At 39.2% G+C, this 17,928-nt stretch overlaps 1 protein-coding gene across 3 annotated transcripts; it reads right to left on the bottom strand.

Annotated features, from left to right (window-relative positions):
• Window positions 1-11,723: 11,723 nt before the first annotated feature.
• Window positions 11,724-17,749, bottom strand: dhrs7cb (dehydrogenase/reductase (SDR family) member 7Cb). Of its 3 annotated transcripts, none has more exons than XM_082544136.1 (8): window positions 17,357-17,749; window positions 15,430-15,486; window positions 15,182-15,338; window positions 14,985-15,097; window positions 14,006-14,216; window positions 13,823-13,915; window positions 13,333-13,494; window positions 11,724-13,213 (listed from the first exon to the last, which is right to left on the bottom strand). In XM_082544136.1, exons 3-8 carry the CDS (start codon window positions 15,333-15,335, stop codon window positions 13,005-13,007), a joined length of 942 nt encoding a protein of 313 aa, XP_082400262.1. In that variant the 5' UTR covers window positions 15,336-15,338; window positions 15,430-15,486; window positions 17,357-17,749; the 3' UTR covers window positions 11,724-13,004. The 3 variants fall into 3 exon arrangements, with proteins under 3 accessions (XP_082400262.1, XP_082400261.1, XP_082400263.1); XM_082544135.1 differs by lacking the exon at window positions 17,357-17,749 and adding an exon at window positions 16,173-16,692; XM_082544137.1 differs by lacking the exon at window positions 15,430-15,486.
• Between the last annotated feature and the right edge of the window lie 179 nt (window positions 17,750-17,928).

The following is a 17,928-nucleotide window of genomic DNA, read 5'->3' as shown; positions in this document are numbered from 1 at the left end:
ATTTACTTGACCTCTGACACTCCCAACCACAAAGCGGATGGCAAAGTGGCGTATTACAGTAGTGTGCTGTCTCAATGATTTGACTCTATGGTTTCATCCTTTGTCTTGTGCCCTGGTTCACCAGTGCATTAAACTCTCTGCCATTCTCAGAATGCTTTCACTTCATTCCCTCTCCACTGGACACCTTGTGAAAGCTCAGTGAAAGCTAAGATCTCCAGCTGTCCTCTGAATCGCACGCTGGCAACCTTCATCAGTTCTTGCCTACCTAACCAGTGTACCATCATAGTTGACATCATCAACAAAGCCTTAGAAATCAGACTCATACCCTCAGATCTAAAACAAAAAACCAAAACCTTTCATTCATCAGTAAATAGGAAAGAGCAGTCGCTGCCCAACTCCAGCACCATATGTCTATCCATGAACTTTTCGGAGCTTGTTTCAGACTACATCACAGAACCTGGAATGTTCTTATCAAGAGCACAAATGACCTCCTCATTGCTGCGGACTCTTCCCACGTCAGCATTTTTGTTCTCTTGTACCTTTCAGCAGCTTTTGTCACTCATTCCATCATTCTTGAGGGTTTATCTAACTAAGTTGGTCTCACTGGTGTAGCGTCCTTTCAGTCTTAGTCTTGCCTTAGTGGCAGGACACACTGTCACCTGCTGAGACTCGTGTTCTTCCTCTGCTCCAGTCAAACAAGAAGTCCCTCAAGTATCTCTGCTGGGGCCTCTTCTTTTCATCATTTGCATGAAAATTTCCCATCTGCAACACTTGTTCATCCTCTCATTCTCATCACATATTCTAGCCAGTGCCCTCAGACTCTTCAGTGGACACCCTGCATGCCCTCATCACCTCCTACTTGACCTCTATAAATGCATTCCTATTTGGTCTCAGTATCAAAGCCTTGGATGTGCTGAACTATGTTCAGAACTCAGCTGTCAGAATTCATAGCCGCACTAAGTCCTGGCAACCCATCACCCCCACCTTCTCTGCTTCCAATAACGCATAATGAAGTCCCACATCTATAAAATCTTTCAGCTTGCTATCTGTTCTTCTCCTTAAACCTACACCCCATCCCAGACTTGCAGACAAAGGCTTGCTCTTCATCCCTCACACCACAATACAGTCTTTCAGGGACAAAATCTTCAGTGCTGCTGCCTCTCTGCAACCGGCTCCTCTCTGAGATCCACAATGCCCCCAAATGACATAGGGGCACATGTGACAATATTAAAATAATTATGGACTGTAATCATAATTATGGATATATTTTATTTAAAGAAATGAGTTCTTCCACTTCCATCTTCCACTGCTATGTTGAAATGTCCACAAAGGCTTTTTAGGTTTCAAACTGGCTTAGTGTAATTTGATCCATGTGTTAAAGGGATGTCACTTGAATGGAATTTTAAAATCTAATGGAATTCTGATTTCTCCTGTTTCATAACAAAAGTGTAATCAAATAAAAAAGTTCAAAAAGGAATGTCCTCTTCAAAAACAAACAAGAGAGATTTAAATTTGGTTCAATTTTCATTGAGTACAAGTCCTTCTCTGTCCCCTGTGCTCATGCTTCTGCCATGCACATTGACTCATGTACAATGTGTCTGACCACCAGTGGGAGTTTGGGGAACTGAAGGAACTTGTAGGGAAGTAAATCTGTGAGTTGTGTTATACGTTAAACACCAAACTGATTTGAAGATCATTGCTAATTTTGCATAGATGCAATTAGTTGTTTTTGTGGGGGGCAATTCCTTATCACCAAGAAATTTCCAGGACTTGATGTATTTGGTTGAGTAACATTTATAAAAGATGAACGAATCAGTACGTCAGAGACAGAAATCAGTTAACCAGTCTTGATCAGTGATCAGCCAAATAGTGATCTGATAGCAGAAATCTAACTGTGAAAAACAACTGATTGTTCTGCTTGACAGCAGCATGACCAGTAAAAATGCAAACTGATATGATTGCAGCATAATGGTTTGCACAAAGATATTTCCTCTAAAAAGAAAATGTAATATGTACTCTAACAAGTTGTAACTCTATCTCCTAATGCTAACACAGCAGCCAGTAATCCACTAATGTAGCATCTGCCATTTACTTGTTTTCACTGTTTTTCTTCCAATCCCAAATCTGTCAGTTCACCCATCTTACTTTGTTGTAACTTTATTCAACAAACATTAGCTCCAACAGGTCAACGAGTTTTGCTTGAAGCACATAAAGATGCCTGATATAACTTAGTGAACCTAATGTCAATAATGTATCTACTGCAGTTTGTATTCTAATTTTACAATGAAGCTCTGTCCCCCATCTTAACCTGGATTAATTTATTTTGAGATAACATATATTAATTATAATAGAGTAATGAAACACATATACACTGAAGAAAGTCATGTTCTTTGCTCCACCGGCACCCAGTAGCTCACCACAAAGATTACCCAACAGCTCGCATGGCCTTCATTCACTAATTCAAAATAACCCTTCCTGCCTGCAGCAGCAGCATAGCTCCCGCCAGCCAATCAAGGGGTAGAGTTCCATCTGCAGAAACACAACGGGTACCAGCAGCTCTTTTCATAACCAGTGATCCGAGACTTGTTAGCAGCCATGTAAAAGCCACACACACACCCTCTCTCGCTCTCTCCACACACATTCACACTGGACCTTTTACTGGGTACATAAAGAAAATGCTGTCAGCCCCACATAACGGAACAAAAGTCTTCTTAACAGACAATTAGGATTTTTCCTGCTGTTTTTGTCTGCATCCATGCATGCCTTCACTCTTTCTCCCACATTATCCCTATTTTCACTCCGGTCCCCCTCTTTCTGTCAGTGTCTTTCTTTTCAACCCCTAGACTGACCATCCTTCAGGCCTGTTTAGGCTGTCAGTTTCTGCTAACACCAAAGCAAAGGGAAATGAAAAAGAGACCAGAAAAGTTTAAACAAAGACCAGTGAGGGAATGTAATGTGGCTAAAGGCAATACAAATATGTCAATGCCATAAAGCCCTGTCCTCATCTGTTCAAACAACACGGGGGTAACGACTTGTTATACAATGTTATTTTGCTTTACTGCTAATATTAAGCTCTAGCATTGCACTAGGCTGGCGGAAGGATTAATTTTATAGTAAAAATTGAAACTGCAAAATCCCAAAAACTGCAGTCCTTGGATGATCCCTTGAGGCCGACACCAAAAGTGAGTGAATCTCTATGAATTCTCAAGTTAAAATGGCCAGCTTTACTTTCAGTCTGTTATAAAAATGTTTAGGTCTCTGTAAGGGATTTCCCCTTTTTAATAAATGTATTTTATATATATATTAAGCTATAGCTGATAGCTGTATGCTAGGCTTCTAAGTGTTTGATGAAAAGGAGTGATTTTCATAGTAAATGATTACCATGTGAAAACAGCACACATGACAACAGACTAAAGGGGGATTAAAGTGCATGTAGAGCTTGAGACCGAACACCACATGTTGAAATTAAAGTAAGGATGTGTGTGCACAAGTGTGTCTTCTCCTCTAACATAGCTTATGTAGGGTTATTGTAAGTGATTCAAGAGGAACATAGATATAATCCTCTGGATAGTGATCGCTACGCTGCAGCACGCACACAAGCTTTTGTTTTTCTCCCGCTCTCTCCAATCAGGTCCTTTGAAAAGCTTGTGGCTCTCTCCATGTCTTGCTGGGTCAGATTTTGGTGGCCCAGTGAGGCTGGAAAGATGAAGCGCTGAGCCGGGGTCAAAGCATCCAGAGATGACAGACTTTAGAAGTCCTGCTTGCCCGATGCCCCTTCTGTTTCATTAGCCACCACCTCCTCCCATCATCACCCTGCTCTAATTTAGATGACGAGCGGACAAGCGGGTGAGGGTGCATGTGTGTGTGTGATGGTGGGGGCGGGTAGAGTTAGGACTGTTTGTTTGTGTGTGTGTGTGTGTGTGTGTCCAAGTTTTTTGGTGTGTGTTTGTGTTTTCCATCTCCCATCCTGACAGGATTCCTGTGATGCAGCTCTTGCTTTTCTCCCTGTGAACAGCAAGCAGCCCTAATGACCCCACTCTAATTGCACAGTGTCAATATTGTTGCATTTAGATTCCCATAGCTCTCATACAATATGCACAAAGATGGATGGCTCATCAGAACCCAATACGCTGCCGCTCAGCAAGTTGGCCGAGGTGCATAAATGCTGGTATCATGTTGCAGACTGCAGCTTTGGTGAAATCTTTACTTGTGCAGTGCGTTAAATTATATTTATTTCTAGAGGCACCCCTGTTTTTAAACTTCAGTATCTCAAAGTGATGCTGACAAACTATTTCCTGCATTTATTATTTCTAGGTTGGACTATTGTAATTCATTAACAGGCTGTCCTAAAAACTCCTTCATATAGTCCAAAATACTGCAAAATACTAGAATAAGACAGCATATTTCTCCCATATTGGCTTCTCTTGATTGAATCCAGAAACAAATGTAAAATCCTTCATATAAGGTCTTGAATAATCAGACGCCATCTGTTCTTAAAGACCTCATATAACCATATCACCCTAAAAGAGCACTTCACTCTCTGTGGGCCTACTTGTGGTTCCTAGGATAATAAAACACCCTCTTCTGTGAAACCAGTTTTCAGTTTGCTTGTAGAAAACAGACACCCCCTCTCTCTTTTTAAGATTAGGCTTAAAACTGTTATTTTTGATAAAGCATTAGGCTGGATCAGGTGACCCTGAATCCTCCCTTAGTTATGGAGCAATAGGTCTAGGCTGCTGGAGGATTCTTCACTGTGTTTGTACTCTGCAGTTAACCATACGCTGTTATTAATGTCTGGATCTCTAAAACTGTGCCTTTTGTCTCATCCTTATAATATACGCACCTTTATGTGACTGTTGATGTGAAATTGAATTGAACCACCGTACAAGGGATATTTTTGCAGAAACCAGTTATCACCTCAGACCCTATTCACAGGCCTAAGACGCCAACGCTTCTTTTGGCTTGTCCTTTGAGGGTTCGCCACAGAGGATCATCTGTCTCCATCTCAGCCTATCCCTAACATCCTCTTCTGCCACACCAACCCTCTGCATGTCCTCTCTCACTACATCCATGATTACTCCCTGAGGTCTTCTTCTTTTCCTCCTGCCTGGCAGCTCTCTATTCAACATCCTTTGTCCATTGCATCCACAATCCCTCCTCTGCACACAAACCCTCTCAGTCTTACCTCTGTTACTTGTCCCTACTGGTCACTTCCAACAAAAATCTCAGCGTCTTCTCATCATATCAACCAGCTCTCACCTTTTATCAGCCAAATTCCCTACATTTAAAGTCCCTACCCTCTCATCATGACAGATATTACATTCTGATTGCCTAGAATGAGGAGCGTCATTCCTGCATCATTTCCATGAACAGTAATCTGTTCAAAAGTAGAAATAGAATCTGAAAGAATTCTTTGTTATATGTAAGAAATTTTTCATTTCAAATTCCTCAAACTTTTAATTTACAGTCTTGCATGAACTCTTCAGTCTTGAGACAGCCATTCCTACTCTAATCTTACCCCTGTAGCACCTTTTCAAATACTTTTTTCATGAGCCCTGCACACTGATAAAGACTAACGGGCTTAGGTTACAAACACAGTCCATTTTTTTGTCCGTGCAATCGAAAAGAGTAGATTATTTACAAGGACAGCAATAAAGCCAAGGCAGTGGCAGCGCCTGACATTGAACATTGAGTTACTACCCAATACATTGACTGATAATAGACAGACAATCAATAGAGACACTCGAACTTTATTAACATCTTCAGTTAGTTTTGAGTGGGATCGTTAAGAGAACTGTTACCGATGGTCACAATTAAACTTTAAAAAGAAACCATAAACTCTGCACTTGTCAAATTAACCCAAATCTATTTTCAGAACAAAGACTCTGGATTAGGACTGAAGGCTTTCGCCTGGCCAGCTGTAATGCTGATTCAAATCTCTCTGGTAACATAATTATATCTGCGCTCCCTCTTGATTTGAGGGTCATGAGAAACATTATAATACTTTTCTGTCTCAAAAGCAAGAAAATCGAAGGATTAAACATTAAAAATCCCTAATCTGTAACTAGCAGCTTGGCCGTATTCTTGCAAAAAACCCTGCGTCTGTGAGAAACTTGTTTCTGAAGTGCACGGATATGTGGGAAGTAGCGCTTGCTGGGATTTATGGGAGATTAAGGCAAACTTTCGCTTTAAGATTAAATATGTGTAATCTTTAAACCAAACAAGACTGAGGGATTAGGAAGACTTCTATGACTAAAGAAATCCCTTATCAACATGACGTGATGCTGTGATAATGCCTTGAAAGAATAGTTTAATCCTGTGTAGTTTGCTTAGGATGACTGGTTGCTTCTGTCCAAAGTCTTCCCCTTTGTGTGAATTTAATTCTCCATTTGGAACCAAATATTACACAAACAGATGTTTATTAGAGCTCAATCAGGTTTAAACAATAAATAGAGTTTGTTAGTTGGTTGGTAAATTCATCTTTTCTTTGAAGTCTTTGAAGGTTATAGGTGTAGCTTTATTTATTTTTCAGCAGATGCTATTTAGTGTATTTATATTCTGAAATTGCCACCCTGCGTTGTAGTTTTAATTGTCCTACTGCTTTTCACTGTCTTTTGAAAAAATAGTCGTTTTTGTTGCTTCGATGCATTATGGAGTACTTAAACCAAAACCTGCATTGTAAACACACTTGAAACGAATACAGATTAAAGTTTAAACTCTTGTGCAGTAAAATGTGTTGCACTCTGTAATTATTTCTCATTTCTTGTTGGCCCCTAATATGTTAATGTTTCTCTCTTGGTACCAGCCAATGTAAAAAAAAAAAAAAAGTCCTGCAAATGCCCCTGAATTATAATAGGCCTAATGGCAACTGCATGTATAAACAAAACAAAGTGACAAAAAAAATTAAATAATTATAAATCAACACATTATGTTATATTCTGAATCATCTGGCTATACAGCTGTTATTTTTTATCTAAAATGTTTGGAACAAACAGATTACATAATTAGTTGTTTGCAGTTAGTTAAAACATGTTTTAAGTAGGCTGTAAAAATCCATTTTACAAAGATTTTCACCAGCTACTGTTTCTAAACCTAAATATAGCATCTGCACATTAGCTTAGCTAGTTATTGCTGAGACTTCAAAAGTGTAGCTAAAGCTATTTTACTATTTTTTTTTCTTGTTTGACAAAATGTAAACATCTGTTTGAATGCTTATCTCTTTATCTTTATAGAGGAGTTTATTATATTGAATAAATCAAAGAGTAGATTTTCCCCCCAGTTTTCGTTCTAGTCTTTCTTAGCTACCCAAAGCCTAACTACGCTAGCTTAGCAGTCTATCTTTTGATTACAATAGATTTTCACAATTCAAATACTTAACCAGTATTTGAATTACTTATTTTTTTTACATGAGGATTATTTTATTACATTATTAGATTAGTAGATATACAAATAAATAAATATGATTTCCTGAAAGTACCTTGGCCCTTTAGGACACTGCAGTCTAAAATTAGCTGGCATTCTGTTAGCTTATAATGTTATCTTGTTTTGCCGCTCTTGTCAGCTGTCCACAGTGGGTAGAATATTTCTTATCTGCTGTCAATAACGAATTGTGAGAATATCAAGAATAAATAATCGTCTTTCTGTAGGATTAGTTAAAATCCAAACTTCAGGAGAGAGGGTTTTAGGTGAAGAGGAAAAGGATGAGATGGATATGAGGAGAGTAGTGAAAATAAAACTATAAATATAAAATATGTAAAATGATCAAATGTTTGAAATAGATACTGGTGACTTTAAAAATTCTAATTACTTATAGCTAATACAACTATTTATCTCCCTACTATTTATTTGATGCTGCTGTATCAGATAAATAGTTGGGGGTGATTGCTGCACCCAACAGCAGAATATAGGCACTGTGAGGAAAGAAACAGCAGCGATAATTTCCTTTAAACAACATAAGTTGTTGGACGTGATGTCACATGCCAAACTTCACTATATACATCTGCTCAAAATAGCCTCTGTGTGAGCTGACTGTCATAATTGCTTTTTGTTGTTTTTGATAACACGGTGGTTAGCACTGTTGCCTCATAGCAAGAAGGTCCTGAGTTCAATTCCACCATCAGGCTGGGATCTTTCTGTGTGGAGTTTGTGTGGGTTCTCTCCGGGAGCTCTGGCTTCCTCCCAAAGACATGCACTTAGTGGGAAAATAAGTTAATTGGAAACTCTAAATTGGTTGTCTATGTGTTAGCCCTGCGACAGACTGGCAACCTGTCCAGGGTGTACCCCTGCCTCTAAGACAGCTGCGATAGGCTCCAGCAACCCTGAAAAGGATAAGCGGATGGATTTTTGACAATCTACTTCCAGTATACACGCCTATGACACCTGCACATTTGTGGTAGTAGTGTTGCCACTCTATTATACCATATTAACATTAACTGCCTCCTATAGATAATCTATTCAGACTGATGGCTGTTCACATTCCCTTAAGAGCTAATATCTTCTCTTGGTGGTGGGTCAACTCCAGGGGTGTTTAGGAGAAATGAGTGCTTGCAAAGAACTGATGCTGCAAACTAGCAATTCATTAACAGCTTTTTGTGCAGATGTATGTTACACTAATTGATGTATGGCTGTCACAGCTGGACTTACGCCATTATTTGTAAAGTTCGTCATTAATGAAAGATTAAAACTATCCAAGTAAATGCAAAGCCAAATAAAAAGCTAGTTGATTGTGGTGTCTGAGTCTTCTTTGTGCAGCTTTTACTTCAGCTGAGGAAAACCCGTTCAGCATCCTGTAAATAATAATACTGAATCGATATTGAAAAGCATGCACGCTCACTGGTCATTTTTGACCCTTTTTCTGCAATATGTCTTGTTTTGCATGTCACAGAGGAGAATATAAATATCCAGATGGACAAAGAAGACATTACAGTAATGCTCAATGGCCCAGTAAAATCTGCTATCATCCAATATTTTAGAGTAAGAGCCAGCCCCTCTGGTGTTGTATGTGAAAGCTTAGGGAATCATTACCATGGCCTCTGCATAACCTCCATAAGTCAGGACAGTGTCAATAACCCGGGCTTTAAAAAATTGATAAGGGTGATCACCCCGCTCATGGAAAGAGCATTTCTGAGCAGCAGACGTCATTGTGAGGTGATTCTCATATATAAGTCATGGCTTGCATACAGGATGCATCTCTCTGAATATCGCTTCAGGTCAATCATCCCCGCCGTGTTGTTTGGGTCTTATCAACATATTGCTCACCCAGCCCAGACAGATGATTGAGAGAAACTATTAGGCTTAGATCATTCACAGATAGCCCCGTGCACCTTGATGCTTTTCCATTTGAGCAACCTTTAAGCAGAAATGAATGTGACAATTTTATGGCTGATATAATGCAGCGTGCTCGCAGTCTTCCCAGGAAACTCTTGTTAAACAATTATTCATATGTAAGAGCTGGCCTCTTTTGCACTCAATGCAACATACATGACATATGTGATGTATGTAAATGTGTCTGATCCAAATGCCAATTTGGTGACTCCAGCTGAGTGCCTTAAAGAAATCCTTCCTGTGTGACATGTGGAAATGTGTCAGGGCTGCATTTATTCATGTGAACACTGAAGGGGCATTCCTGTCCGGAGGCCCCGGAGACAAAAAAATGTGGAACTCCCCAGAGGAGAGTGACCTGGAGGACAGACTCACGCATACCAGCTGGACTTGGTGCACATATTCTCTCCCTTCCTCCCACACACACATTGCTTCGACCAGATCTGCTGGATTTACTCCTCATTAACGTCACGGTTGTAACAAGAAGAACTGGACATCCTGTATGACGTGTTGTCTCTGATATAATGTGCCAAATGTTCCAAGCACATGGGTGAATATTGATCCCAAAGCATTCTAGCAGCTCGTGTCCTGCAGCCCTGAAGTGATGAGAGCAATAAATCCAAGAGCGGCATGTAATTAGACGTAAGACATCTGTGTAAACATCATGAAAAAGGTCTTTGTCATGCAGCAGTTTTTAAAGGGAATAACCAGTGTTATTAACAAACTGGAATTCATATGGTTTCTTGTTTTTTGTGGGATTTTTTGTTTGGTTTTGGTTTTCTTATTTTCTATTGCACAGCAAAAACAGTTGTTGCAACAGTGGAGGAGAGGTGGCATAGTGAGACGTGACAAAAAACAAAATTGATGAAAAATAGGTCACAGCTTATGAATTTGTGTCTATTTATTATACATTATACATTTCATAAGTCAGAAATTAACAGAGGGAGTTAATATTTCATCAGAATAAATGCTGGGGCGATTTTTCCCTTGGATAAGAACTATGAAAGGAGGCTCATCGCCAGTCATGTGGTGGTTTCATAATAACTATGAGCTGCTGCCACCTGGAGGATGCACAGGGAAATACATTCATTTATAGTTTGACTTTTACATACATGTGCCCACTTACGCATCTTTCTCATATAACGTAATGCTTCCATGACTCATAAGTAAATGTTATAGTTATGTTGTAAAGACATTGTTGAAGGGGCCAGGTGTCAGATGTGCATTTTCAAAGACGAATAGAATAGAATAGAATAGAATAGAATAGAATAGAATAGAATAGAACTTTATTAATCCTTTGGGGAGGGTCCCTCAGGGAAATTATGATTCCAGCAGCACAACACCAGTTCACATTAAATTCAAATAAGAAAGAATACCAAGCAGGTACAAATAATTAGGAACAAAATATCAGTAATAACAAGAATTTTAAAGGTAATATTTAAACAAAGTCCAGGAATTAAAGATTTTTTGGAGGGGGGTGTCAAAGTAATCAAATGACAGACTGAACTGAAGAACATATAAAGTTACTCTTAAATTTACAGCCACTTTACATCAAACTATTACTCCATGTAAACCTGACCTGAACAGTCTGCAGAAGAACACAAAACATTACTTACTGTTAGGTTCTGGCAGGTCTGTGTATTGAAGTTAGCAGAATCGGCATTATGGGCTTGTGGGTCCAGACCACTTCTATATATCATGAATCAAAAAGCTAACTGGCAACAATCATCCTTAGACCCATATAATGCATTAATAACCCGCTCAGTTCTTCTTGGATGCACATCTTTCTTGCAGCAACGCGGAGTCTCCCAGATTTGATTTGTAGCTATAAACATGATAATATTTTACCAAAAAGTGTATATCAGCTCCCATTTATTATTCCCAGTTCATTCACAACACAACAAGCAGAGAGATCGACAAAATAATAATTCAACTAAGTCCACTTGTACTGATAGCACCTCAAAAAAGAGAGAAAGAGAGAGAAAGAGAGAGAGATGTTGGGAGGAAAACAGTTTATTTAGACTCCCAACAAAGTGAACTCATTTCCTTTAGGAAATGGGAGGAGCACTGAATTAGGACCTGAAAGAAGGAAACAAAAGTCAGGCCCAAGGACCAGCCCTTCCATGAGAATACGGTCTGGTGGCATTTTCTAAAGATATATTAATGATCAGTGTAATTACCTGTTACCATGACTGCATGAAAAAGAAAAATAATAAAATGAAATAGGTTATATGATGAAAATCGCTTTACTCTTCTATCATTTCATGAATTTTGTGTGTGTAGCTCATGAACACCACCATCATGCATTATATTTTCTTATGGGAAGACTCATTTCTGGAGAAGGGCTTATCTGCTAATAGGATGAGATAGCCAATGTGCAAGATACAAGACAGGAAACATGGTGAGCTAAGACTAATATTTATTGCAATTATTCCATTTTCTCTTGGTTTTGTAATCATCAAAAGCGCTTCCTGCTTGACTTGCACTTAATCAGATCCATTTCCCTGCAGGCATCAGTACAGTTTCACTCTAATCTAATCTATACATGAAATTTAATGTCTAAATTAAGAGGAATAAACAGGCAGGCAACATAAGATACGGTGAAAAAGCACAACCCGTATAATTACAATAAATGAGGAACATTTGAGGTCATCCCAGGTCAGTGATTTGATTTGATATAATTTCATTTTCATCACAAGCTGTTGAGCAGTGAAGACAAAGAGCTGGATGCTTGCTGGTGGAGATGCGAGAGAGACTATATCTTATCAAAAATCAGCTTGTTGGCTTTCTAATTAAATGCTATCATGTTAGCCTTTCAAGCTTTATGAGATTAATGGGTTCACACCTTGTTTCCTCTGCCACAAATGGGCAAAAACATCCTGTGTCTAAAAGCAACTATTATGAATTCATTCATTTAGAAATTCCTATTTTTCAGAAAGTTAAAAACAAAAATGGATTGATGAGTTGTGTTGAGCATTATCATTTGAAACTGAAGGGGCTTGTAGTACTTTTGTGTAAGATCAGTTGTACCACTAGATGGTGCAGTAAGTTAATGTAGCCATTATTTATAGGACAAAGAATTAAAGTGGCAGCAAAAAAGAAATATTACAAGTTAACCCTTTAGCTCCTAAGGTATCATATTTAGTACAAGAGGTTTTGTGAGTTTTTTAAACTTCTTCATCATCAGTGTGATGACACCACTCCTCTGAAAAACTTAAACAATAAATTGCACAATATGTTTTTAAGCAATAAATTATGACAAAAAAATGTTGTATGTAGCAAATATGATACAAATTAAAACTTATATGTCAGGAGCTCCAATAAAAACTCCATTTCCCCCCAAAAAACGAGAATTTTCTGGTAATTGTTTCAAGGTTCATACTTTAAAAGGTTAAACAGCAGCACGTATCTCTATACAGCCACAGGTAAAACACTGCCCCCTGGTGATAGTCATTCATTTCTGCAGAGGGTAATTCCAAAAAGCACCTTTAAGGCCTCTATCGTTGCATCTTAAGGTGCTTTACTGGTCATTATTAACAATCTGTTCAGCATTATTATTACAAACCCATCTGGAATCCTCAGGATATAGTCCTTAATACATTTACTTAATTGGCATATCCCCCCCCAAAAAAAATAAGTGAGCTTTACTGCTCATCTCTTTCTCGCACACACTAGCCTTTCGTCTACTGCATCTGCTCAGCCAACACTGAGTCTTTCACTCCAGCAGCCAGCACAGCGAAGAGGAAGGGGGGGAAGAGGGAGCGCAGATGGAGAGCCACCCTGGGGATGGGGTGGACCAGCAGAACCTCCTTCCTCTTCCTGTTCACGGTTTGCATTATTTCATTGGCCAGGACCGACGGGCGCACACCGTGGGTGAGCTGTCTGGCAATAACTGCGAGAGGACAGATTTGTTTAGTTTTGCCTATGCACCACAATAACAGGAACATTTCATGCATTCATTCCATGAACCATTCAGTCACCTTAATGCTTCATTGCTACTGTTTTACTCACATTCAGCTACGGGGTTTGGTTTGGGAACAGGTTCCTCTACAGGCGGCGGTTCAGAAGCATTGATGAAGGTATGACTGATGGTGCTGACAATTATTCCATACTCTTCCACTTCAGCTCGCAGACAGTCAAAGAAGGCCTGCGCCGCATGCTTAGACGCGGCATCTGACAGGTATGAACACAAACACGCATAATGATACACTCACAAAAGAAGTGTGGCAAGCACGGAAGAAATCCACACATACCATACAGCATACTTTGTTCAATTGTTGCCTGTTTTGTCCTTTGACGCCATAGGTTGTACCTAGGCATACCTAACCATTAACTAGCAATTCCATATATGTTTAAATAATTAGGTAAAGATGATTTAAAATGGAATCACATATAAAAAGTAAAAATGTATTACTTGCAAAGATCTTGCTCACTGCTCTTGTTTTTATTCAGTGCTAAGTGTACTTCTAAAGAGTTGTAGTGACCTTTGCCGGGAACTCACATGAACTTCTGAATGGAACAGCCAGTCTGCCCTGGATGCTGTTGACCAGCACAATGTGGCCTGATCGTCTTGAAATCATCATTGGAAGAACACCTGCCGCATTATTAAAAATATCATTCATAAGATCTTAATAATAACAAACTCAAAGAAATGCTACTGGATTTCTAAGAATGCCAACCCCACCTTTGGCTAGAGTGCTTGGGCCGAAGTAGTTAACATCCATGATATTTCTGTCCTGTTCCAAGGAGATACTCTGAACCGGCGCCTTCAGCTTCATACTGCTATTGCAGATCAGCACGTCCACACAACCATAACATTCAACCACCTCAGCAATCACGTCCTCCATACTGTCCATATCACTGAAGTCCAGAATTACCAACTTTGGGGCAAATGTCTGTCGATAAACAAGGGTTAGTTTAATTTGAACACGTGTGTAACTGATGGACAGCTATGTTTAGATAGACTGAAGCTGTTTTCCTCCTGCTTGGAGGTTTACAGGCTACTAAGCTAAGCTAATCACGAGCTTCATATTAGCGTTAAGATTGTCTTTTAGCTCCATTTTCACTTAACAAAATTTAGTATTCTATTCTTGGCTTCATATCAAATTAAAAAGCATTAGAAAGAGGTTATGAGGGTTAACTGAGCTTTTTGAGTAATTCTGTCACCATTCTGTCTTCAAAGATCAAGAACACAGTCCTTAATAAAAGAAAGGATATTCCAAGGATAGCAACCATAACTCTAAGCAGAAAGGTTTCAGCTTTGTGTCATACATATACTAGATTTCATCCCATAAACATCCATGTGCTTGGGCTTGTACATAGAAGGCATGTGGTGCACTACTTGCTGTCTGACATGATATCCTGCTATTGTGTTCTCCAGAGGAAGTGGTGACCTGTGAGGTGGTGAGTGAGCAGGATTACGGTAAAGACAAGGACAAAACCTGATATTCTGCTAATTAAGAAAACTGTAAAACTTGAAAAGCCAAGTTGGTGTCACATGTCAATTCCTGTCAGTTATTTTGGTAATTTGTTTTGGTATAGTAGGAGAAGGCTTTGCTGTGTGCTAAGGGTTATCACCTTATTGCAAAAGCTTCCTGCACATAATAACAGACATTAATTTTACTGAAACAGCCATATTAAAAGTTAACTGATAAATTCCTCACCTCTCTGGGGTCAGCATCAGTTGTCAAAGAGTCATACAGAGACTCCAGCTTATCCCAGCCAGTCCCACAAAGGATCAGTCTGGCCCCACCCTTGTGGAAGAGACGGGCACACTCTGGAAAAGAAGATTATGTTCATTAAATGTTGAGTTCAGATCAAAGTAAAATTAAAAAATAAAAACACAAGTTGGATCCCTTACCGGTCCCCACCCCAGACACAGCATCAGTGATCACCACCACTTTGTTTCGTACTAAGGACTTGGACATGAAGTGCAAAATCTCATTGTAGATGTAGTACACGCCTGCTGCCACAACGATCAGCAGGGGCAGCACTATCACCGAGGGGAGGCCCATGTTCTGTAGCAGAGAAAAAAGACCGGTCAGTGTGGGGAGAGTACTCATAAAAACTATAATATAATATCGTATAATATATGGTTTCAAAATATACCAGATGTCCTTTCTGATGAAACCTTCCCAGAAGTATGTACCCCCTCCTGATCTCCAACTGGAAATTTTTCACATGTTACGTAAATGTGATAACCATTATCCATAAACACTGAAAAAATAGTTAAAGCCTAACAGCATATCTGGAGTAACTAAGTGAAAAACCACATATATTTTCTTTTCTCTTTATTTTATTTCATTTTATTTATTTATTTTGCTGTTGTTATTTTACATACAAACTAATATGTTAAATAGAAATGTTGTACATTCGTATTTGTAGGTTAAATTTCTACCTTTAGACGGGCTAAGCTTGCTGTTTCACCCTGCTTCCAGTCTTAGTACTAAGCTGAGATAATCAGCTGTTGATCCAACTTATAATTTTGCACACATGTGAGGGTGGTGTTAGCAGTCTCTTCTAAACTGTAGCTGAAAAGCAGATCAGTATATACCCTATAATGACAAATTTCTTTGCAGCCGCTACTCTCCTGCTTGTCTGACATTAAGACTTGGATGACTCTTAACTTCTTACACCTTAATGAAAGCAAAACTGAAGTCATTGTGTTTGGGCTTCCTAAAGATCCCAACTTCTCTCTTGACTTTTTGGGACCCCTAACCTCCGATTGCACTTCTTCCATTAAGAGTCTTGGTGTTATTTTTGACAATGCTTTTAAACTTGATAAACAAATTAGCTCTGTAGTTAAGGGATCTTTTTATCATTTGCGGATTTTAGCCAAAGTCAAGTCTTACCTTTGCAGGAACGATCTAGAAAGAGTGGTCCATGCTTTTATTACTTCACGGCTAGACTACTGCAATTCCCTCTATGCTGGCCTAGATCGTTCCTGTCTACATCGCCTTCAACTGGTGCAGAACGCTGCCGCTCGCCTGTTGACCGGTTCAAAAAAAAGAGACCACATCACTCCGGTTCTCTGCTCTCTCCACTGGCTCCCAGTTGCCTTTAGGATTGATTTTAAAATCTTATTGCTGGCTTTTAAGGTTTTAAATGGCACTGCACCTTCTTACCTGTCAGAACTCCTTAGTACTTATCGCCCCAGGAGATCTTTGAGGTCAGCCGACCTGATGCTTTTAGATGTTCCCAGGTATAAATTAAAGACAAAGGGAGAGAGGGCGTTTGCTGTGGCTGCACCCAGACTGTGGAACAGTTTACCTCCTCACGTCAGACTCTCCAAAAGCCTAGAAACTTTTAAAACCGCTCTTAAAACTCACCTCTTTTCATTGGCTTTTAGAAAGGTTTAATTTATTTGTTTTATATATTTTTATTTTATTTTTATCAGCGAGGTGTTATTACGAAATTGTGTTCTACTGTATTTTTATCTGTATTTACTGTACAGCACTTTGGTCAGCCTTGGTTGTTTTTAAATGTGCTCTATAAATAAACTTGACTTGACTTGACTTGTACCTTCCCTATATTGAAAGACACTTTGAGACCAATATAGTAGGCACATTTGCTTTGAATGTGTTCTTCTGTTATAACTGTGTTAACTGTCCTGGGGTAACAGATTGCATTTGGAGGCCTTGCTACACACTTGCCATGTAAAGTGAGTTTATGGAGAACAGCTAAATATATTCTGGCCATGATGCCGCCACAGAATTTTCTTGCACTATGTCACCTCCAGGATAGTGTCATAGGATACCCTAAGGGGGGCAGCCAGGGAGCCTCACATTTATAATGTAATATAATTTATAAATAAATTAAATAACCTTACTTTTCCTGCTTTACTTGAGGAAAACACATTAAGGAAACCCCTAAGCCATATTAAAACTGATGATCCAGAGATCCAATTCCCAGCTTAGCCCCATGTTTGGACTGACACACAATTGGAGGTTAAGTCAGCTTGTGAAGTGCATATCTATAGCAACCACACAACAGGCATGCACAAACCTATAATCTGTGTTATTATTGGTTCACTTACAGCGCTGACCAGGAGCTAATCCTTCAGCAAGACTGGCCGTTGATGTTTTCAGGGTTTAGTTAGGTAACCGAGGCCTTTCTCCTCCCTCAGTGTCCCTTGTCCATTCACACAGCTCTGTTCTCTGTGTGTCTGACTTGCTGCTGTCCACTGGAACCTACTGCTTATAATAGCCTCTGCTTGAGTCAGCCATTAATACACACATATGTGGCGCGCAGCATCTAAGGCATGTTTTCTTGTTGCCAGCCTGAGGGGATGGACGATAAGTGAGTGTGACTTGCACTTGGTCTTCAGAGAGTTTGCATTGTACTGCTGTTTCGAGGAAACACATTTTCCCAAATTATATATTATTCTGTTGTCAATTTTTTCAAATAGGGGAAAACAAAAACATCTATCAATACATATTTTGAACTGTGTGTTGTTGTTGTGTTGAGCTGGCAAAATTTGTACACAATTTACACAAATCAAGAAAAGAAAACGGGGTTTTCTCATTTGTTTTAAAGTGGTATTAATAGTGGTATTAATTCTATTTTGACTATGCCTGCGCCCCCAAGTATAACTAAAACGTTTCATTT

This window comes from Aulonocara stuartgranti, assembly GCF_965226115.1.
Source record: "Aulonocara stuartgranti genome assembly, chromosome: 8".
Lineage (NCBI taxonomy): Eukaryota > Metazoa > Chordata > Actinopteri > Cichliformes > Cichlidae > Aulonocara > Aulonocara stuartgranti.
The sequence above is the reverse complement of the archived record's forward strand: the minus strand, read 5'-3'. Positions and strand labels throughout refer to the sequence as shown.